The sequence below is a fragment of the Lipotes vexillifer genome, unplaced genomic scaffold, assembly GCF_000442215.2.
Source record: "Lipotes vexillifer unplaced genomic scaffold, Lipotes_vexillifer_v1.1 scaffold815, whole genome shotgun sequence".
Lineage (NCBI taxonomy): Eukaryota > Metazoa > Chordata > Mammalia > Artiodactyla > Lipotidae > Lipotes > Lipotes vexillifer.
The window spans coordinates 2,643,804-2,650,821 of record NW_006773723.1 but is presented as its reverse complement, the minus strand read 5'-3'; the positions used below and the strand labels follow the sequence as shown (position 1 = coordinate 2,650,821).

Below are 7,018 nucleotides of genomic sequence, written 5' to 3'. Positions count from 1 at the left end.
CACACACACACACACACACACACACACACACACACACACACACACACACACACACACACACACACGATTATCTGTTCCAAAGGTCAATAGTACTGATGTTGAGAAACCCTACTAGAAAGTATGGAAGTGTATAGAAAATGTTTAAAGTTAAGTTCCTCTTTTTTCCCAAGGATCTTTCTAGGGTTTATACAACTCTGGAATAAGTAGAAAAAACTAGAATTCAACATTATGCTTGTCTGTAATTCCAAAGCATGTGCTTGCCGTACTAAACCATTGTACGGATTAGCTGAAGTTAGGCTGAGGGTGAGATTGGATTGCAAGTCAAAGGTTCCTCACTGTTAATTTGGAAATGGACTTTCTCATGAATGGTCTAAAGCTTTGAGAAGTCTGAGAAGTCTCTTCTGATTCCAACTGTGTGCAACTAGTCATGCCCATCAGTTTCCTTATCTGTAAAATAAGGGACTTAGATCATTACAGATTATAAGTCTTTTCGTACCTTTTGGGCATTTAAATCTTTTAATTCAAATTTGTTTTATAAATTCATATGATTAATTCTGGTATTTCTGCATAACCTAGAATATTACTAGGAATATGAAATGTTCATATTTGACACTGTAAAATATTCATCTTTGTGGAAATTAGTTCTGTGAGAATGATTCCTGTTAGGTCATGAAGATCAAAAGAGATGTGTCTAAAAGCAATAAATGCTAAAAAATGAAACCCTGTGATCTTGATTGTTACTGTTTTTAGCATCTTGCGAGTGAGCCAGTTTTACACGTGGTATTATGTACATAGTAATTTAGGTCTCCTAAAATAAAACTGGAACATTTATAAAGTTTTTTCATTCTTATTAGGTAACTGGGCAGAGGCATTTAAGTACTCGTTGCAATTTATTAAGTGTAACTATTATTTTTTAATTAAAAGGCATTTGGCAAGGTGACATAATAACATGCTACAGAAAGGTACACACTGAAAGGTTCCCTCCCACTCTTGTTTCCAGTTAGGTCATTTACTAACTTCTACCCCCAAAGGTAATCATTATTACTAGTTTCTTGTGTAAATGTCTAGACTTTGTTTCTGTATATATAAGTAAAAATGAATGTGTGTGTATTTTATTTCCCTGTCTACGTTTTTCCTCCCTTAGTGAAGCTTTTATTTGTTTTTAGGTAAATCTACTGTTACATTGGCAACAGTCCAATTATCATTCTAAGGTTATTAAAAATTAATTTGTTTTTAATTTTGTTTTGTTTCAGTAGTACATTTACATCATTCAAACACCAAAAATAATGACAAGAGGATATAGTGAAAGACTTCCATCTCTGTTCTTGTTTGCCAAATTCCACCCCCCCCCCCAAGAAGTAACCACTGTTTTCTGTTGTTGTTTGTTTTTAGTATGTTTTAGTTTCTTATTTCTGATGGACCACAATTTCTAAGCCTAGAGACAAGGTGGCAGCTCCTATGAAGGATTTATAGTTGAGTATAACATTACCCCTCCAAATTTTAAACAACTTATTTTGCTAATATTGGAAATTATTTTCTTTCTTTCCAGTTGCAGGAAGCCAAACAAATGGAAAAAGAAAGGCATCGACAGCATCATCATCTGTTGCAGTCTCCAGTAAGCCATCATGAGCCTGAATCACCTCAACTTAGATATTTGCCACCTCAGACTGTTGATCATATATCCCAGGAACATGAAGGGGACCTTGATCCCCATTCACATGATGTGGATAAAAGCCTTCAGGATGATACAGAACCTGAAAATGGATCTGATACTTCCAGTGCAGAAAATGAACAGACTGAAGCTGATCAGGCAGCTGCAGCCGAAAGTAATCTTTCTGAGAAGGGGTTGCAGGGGTTGGGAGGTGTGTATTGGAGGAAGAATGTAGGAGGGCATTTTTGGTAAAGAAACGTGGAAAGGGTGATATGACTTAATGGGTATCAGGCACGTTGTGGTAATTGTGGATTTTGTCCATCCTAGGTGATAAAGTTTTCTTAAAATTAGTTCATAGCAAACAGGAGGCCTATTTATTTAGTAAAGTTTTCTGGAATGTGACTGAAAATTTTAGGAAATCATTATAAGTTCACATGATACTATTGTCAAAAAAAGGACTGAAATTAAATATGAAAAGACATCTTTTGAATAACCACCTGGCATACAAAAATATTTATTTTTATATCCTGATGTGTAATAATCGATAAGATTTAGATATTCTCTGACTGTGTTTTTTTCTAAGTATATTTATAAGAAAAAGGTTACAAGATTACAAAAATTAAATTGCATTTATTTATTTTACAAATGTGTTTCTCTAAAAATAATCACGTGCAGTCATTTTTTCCCCAAACGTTATTCTCAGCTTTAGCTGTTCTATAAAACTGCCAGGAAACGAGTTTCTTCCCTTTGTTCCTCCTTAGCTTGGTGTCAGAAAAATGGTGGAAATGCTGTTGCCTTTCCATTGTGGTTTTGTAGAACTAGGATGGTTAGGGCTTAGTTACAATTCATCTGAATTCTATGTTTTTACTTTACTTTGAGGAAAGACTTCTATAGTATATTTTCAGCTCTTGATTTTTTTTTTAATCACATCTTTTCCATAACATAACAGTGGAATGAACATCAGCAGTGTCATGAATAGGTGCCTTTTTACTCTTTTTAAGAGTACTTTATTTAGCATTTACTTTAAAGGGGACAGTTTTGATAAGCCAAGCATTTCTAGTACTCATGCTAATAATGAATCCATACTGCCTATATGATTTACATTTTTCTAGCCTGCCCTTGCTGAAATTTACCCTGCTTTCACTGTAAGCTTATAAAGGAGCTGTTCAAAGAGCTAATCTATAATAAGGCTGGAACTTTATTTATTCCTCCATTTCTTCATCCATGCGTTCAGCAAATATTGATTTAGCATACTGTGTCCCAGGCACTGTGCTAGGACTTGGCATTAAAAAAGCTGATGAAGATGTAGCCATTGCTCTTAGGGTGCTCATGGTCTGCCTGGAAGGTCAGGCATGTATAAATGAGGTGTAATGTGATAAATATCTAGCAAGTGGCATGCATAAGATAATTCTGCTGAGGAGAGTTAGGAAGTACTTTTGTAGAGAAAGTGATGCTTTAGCTGAGTCTTGTTTGGATAAGGGAAGGAATTGCCTAGCCAGAAAATTTAGGGAGTTTCCTAACAGAAGAAACAACATAGGCCGAGACCCAAGGGGTGGAAGCATCTACTGTGTAGTAGGTACCACTGTAGGTACCTTTTAGGATACAGCACTATAAATAAGACATAATTCCTGTGGCATAGTCGTGATTATTTTTAAAGGTTTTTGTCTCCCGACAGCTGATATAAATGAAAATTTTGCTTGTGAGCCGTTGGGTGAGAGTGCATGGTCTGGAATTAGATTATCTGCTTTGAATCACATCTCTGTCACTTACTGGCTGTGTGACTTTGGATATAAAAGTTAACTTCTATAATCATTTCCCATGTGTAATAAGTATTATTCACTGTTACTCTAATTCTGTCATAATTTATAAGAGAATTGACTCTTGATTTGCTAATCATTTTGTGCACATTTTAGTGACTATGTATATTTAGTTATGTTGAAACTGTTAATTTTTAGGCTGTTGGTAACTTTAGCCAACTTGAGTGCAGGAATACAAAATTTAAGAAAGATGGAAAGATTGTATATCAAGACATTTATATGTTTTTACTCCACAGAAGAATCTAAATGCTGTTGTATTTGAATTTTTTATTAAATGAAGTTACTGATTTGACATGCTTATTTATCAGATTTCTCCTGTGACATTCAGTATTTTGTAGAATGCAGCAAACAGTAGATTAGGAGCAGTGAACAACAGGGAGGACAGACTTCTGGAAGTCCTTCATAGTGGTGTGAGTTAGGGGTGTGTGTAGACAATAGCACCATAAGCTCACATGCAGTCTGAGGCCATTTGCTGTAGGGCAGTGGCTCCCAGAACAGGGACCCAGATTCCAAAGCATCATAAAGTGCTAACTGAGCCTTCCCGAGATATTTTTAGCATTTCAGAAAATCCCGGGGAAACTGTATTTTTATCTGCAATAGTCGCTACAAACTAACTGGGAATATCAAGTTTTATTAGTTTCTTGTGTGTTCAGAAGTTCTGATTGGTAGTTATGTCTGTTTTTGATTAATGTTAAATTGGGAGATGAATTCTTTTTTACTTAATTTAGTTTTACATTGGATATGTGGAGTATATTGGGGGAAAAATAGTAAGGAAGAGCTCAGATAGCCCTGTCTCTGGTTCTTCAAGGACCTCATTATATTAGAGCACAATGATGAGCTTGTTATTACTGGTGAGCCTAATTAATCAAAACAAGCTTTAATTATGTTTAATATTATTTGATAAGTGTGGGACATGTTAGAAATGTTTCATTCAGAATACTTTTAAAAATTTTGGTTCTTAAAGGAATAATCTAGAAAACGCATTTAAGTTGAATAGTCATTTAATAGCTTGTCAAATGAATCATTGTTGAAATTGACTTGAAATGATAAAATATTTTAAAATATGGTTTGGTTAAAAGTTTTGAAGATTTAACACGTAATTGCTTCTAGTTTCATATATCTGTTTTTTTCTTTTATTCTTAATTTCTTAGATATTTTTCATTATAAATGTTTAGTAAAAGTTTCCAAAAAACTAAAATACTGTTTTCTTGAATTTTTCTTTTTTAAAGCATTATCTAAAAATGATGTATTATACGATGGAGAAAACCATGACTGTGAGGAAAAGCCACGAGACATTGTGCAGAGCATTGTAGAAGAAATGGTGAACGTCATCGTTGGAGGTAGCATATTTGACTTGAAATTAGTTTATTCTGTCTTATGTTATTTCATGTGACTGTGGGGACTGTTTTATAATGTGCAAAACAAAAAAGGCAAAAATTGTGTGTAGAAAAAATATTTAAATCTCTTTGATTATAGATGAGTACTTTCTTTTTCTCCAGTTTCAGTTATAATCTGTTTATAAAAACCCACTGTTCCCCACCCCATTAAAAAAAAAGGTTGATTACCATTTCATTTTTTGTTTTTATGTTTGCTGGGAGAAGGGCAAGGGTATATTTTCCATCCTCCTAAATGTGTTAAACTTTATAAACTAGAAAATGTTTAAATTGATTTGGTTTTTAGTATTTTGTATCTTTGGAAAAATCGTGATTTCTTATACCTTTATTATCATGACCCAAGTCATAGCTGATACAGGGGCAGGTCCTATCATATGGATTGTATTATAAAAATTTTTTAAAGTTTGTTAGGAGTTTCACTCACACTTCTTGTGAACAATATTATTATAGATAGGATTAGATTTGAGACCAATCCACTGAAGCTTATTTAATTCATGGTATCTTGCACAGGACTCAGCATAGTACCTTACTACATGTACTTCTAGAAATATGATTAAATGTACAGTGTGGCTCTTGAATGAGAATAGTACTATTTCAGCCATGCCTAATTTCCATTTATAACGTCATTTCTAAGAATATATTTCCTTCTTTAGTACAACACTAGAAGCAAGTATTCATCTGATTGCATTCTTAATTTTTCATTCATCTTTTCATTCAGTGAATACTTAGGAAGCACATACAATTGTATGGCACTGTAAGGAGACACAAACGTTTATCTGAAATAGACCATGCTCTGGAGGAAAGGGGTTCTGGAGTATAGGAATGTAAGATAAGTGTCATTAGAAAGAAATAGCTAAAATCCTATTAAAATTCAAAAAAAAAGAATGGGTATTTCTAGCTAAAATTATCCAGGAGGGCTTCATGTAGGAGGTGACACTTGAACTTAGACTGTATAGATATTCACACAGGTATAGGGAGTGGTGTTTAATGTATGGGAAACTGTTAGCTAAAGTCTAGAGAGAATGATTTGGGAATTGGCAGGTGGTGCTTTGGCTCAAGTGTAGAGTATGTGGTGTCATATGGTAGAAAATAAGTTTGAAGAAGTAGTTTGGAGCCAACCTATGGATGGTTATAAATTCCAGCTTTAGGATTTTGGACTTCGTTCTAAGAGAGAATAAGTTACCATTGAAGATTTTAGAACTAAGAAATGAAGTAATCAGAATAATGTTTTAAGAAGCTAAGTAAGGAAATATGAAGTCCAGTAAAAGACCAGTGCAGTAATCTAAACCTAAATAGGACAGTAACAGTGGAAATAGGAAAAAGTGAATGAGAAGTGAGATAATGGAAGTTGAATCAAGAAGAGTTTGCAACTGATTGAAATCTAGGTGAAAGAGAGAATAAAAGCTGTGTCAAAAGTCCCCAAGATTACCTCAAGATTTGGTGATTCATTAGAAGGAACTCATCATATAGTTACACTCACCACTGTGATGTGGTGAGTCAAGGTACAAGGCAAAATCATCAAAGGGAAAAGGCGTATGGGGCAAAGTCTGGAGGAAATCAGGTGCATACTTCCAGGATTCTTCTCCCAGTGAAGTTACATGGGAAACTTAATTCCTCAAGCATTGAATTGTGAAGTGTTGTCTAGCAGGGCAGCTCCTTAGAGACTGTGTGCCCAAAGTTTTTTGGGGGAGCCTGTCGTATAGGCACTCTCTATCTGCATGCACCAAAATTCCAGATTCCCAGAGGGAAAGCTGGTGTTCCAGCATAAACCACATTATTTGTACAAACTATTGAGGCACAGTGAGCCACTTTTATTAGTTCTGGGAAGAGTGAGAATCCTCCCAAAGTGTAAATTCCAAGGTTCCAGCCAAGAGCCAGCCTTGCGAGCAGGCCTTTCTAAGGATAGGCAGTCTCAGGCATGCTGTGTTAGCTCTTTTCTGCACAGGCAGTCTCCCAGTTTTTGAGCCTAAATGAGTAAGTGGGTGGTAGTACTATTGGTAGAATTATTGGAGTAGACATTGGCGTGGGAAAAAAGGTACTAATTTTTATTTTGACATTGCATTTGACCTTCAGGTGTGCCATTCATGTGGGAGTCATTCTGTTAAAATTAGTACTTGAAGTAGATTACCAAATGGGAAAGTGTAGAGGCTAAAGAA

General features: G+C 35.0%; 1 protein-coding gene across 1 annotated transcript in view; it reads left to right on the top strand.

Annotated features, from left to right (window-relative positions):
- Window positions 1-7,018, top strand: part of ARFGEF1 (ARF guanine nucleotide exchange factor 1) — a 138,773-nt gene that overhangs the window by 60,597 nt on the left and 71,158 nt on the right. The window contains exons 6-7 of the mRNA XM_007448490.1: window positions 1,550-1,826; window positions 4,698-4,808. Of these exons, the coding sequence (XP_007448552.1) occupies window positions 1,550-1,826; window positions 4,698-4,808 (388 nt within the window). The remainder of the gene's footprint in view (window positions 1-1,549; window positions 1,827-4,697; window positions 4,809-7,018) is intronic.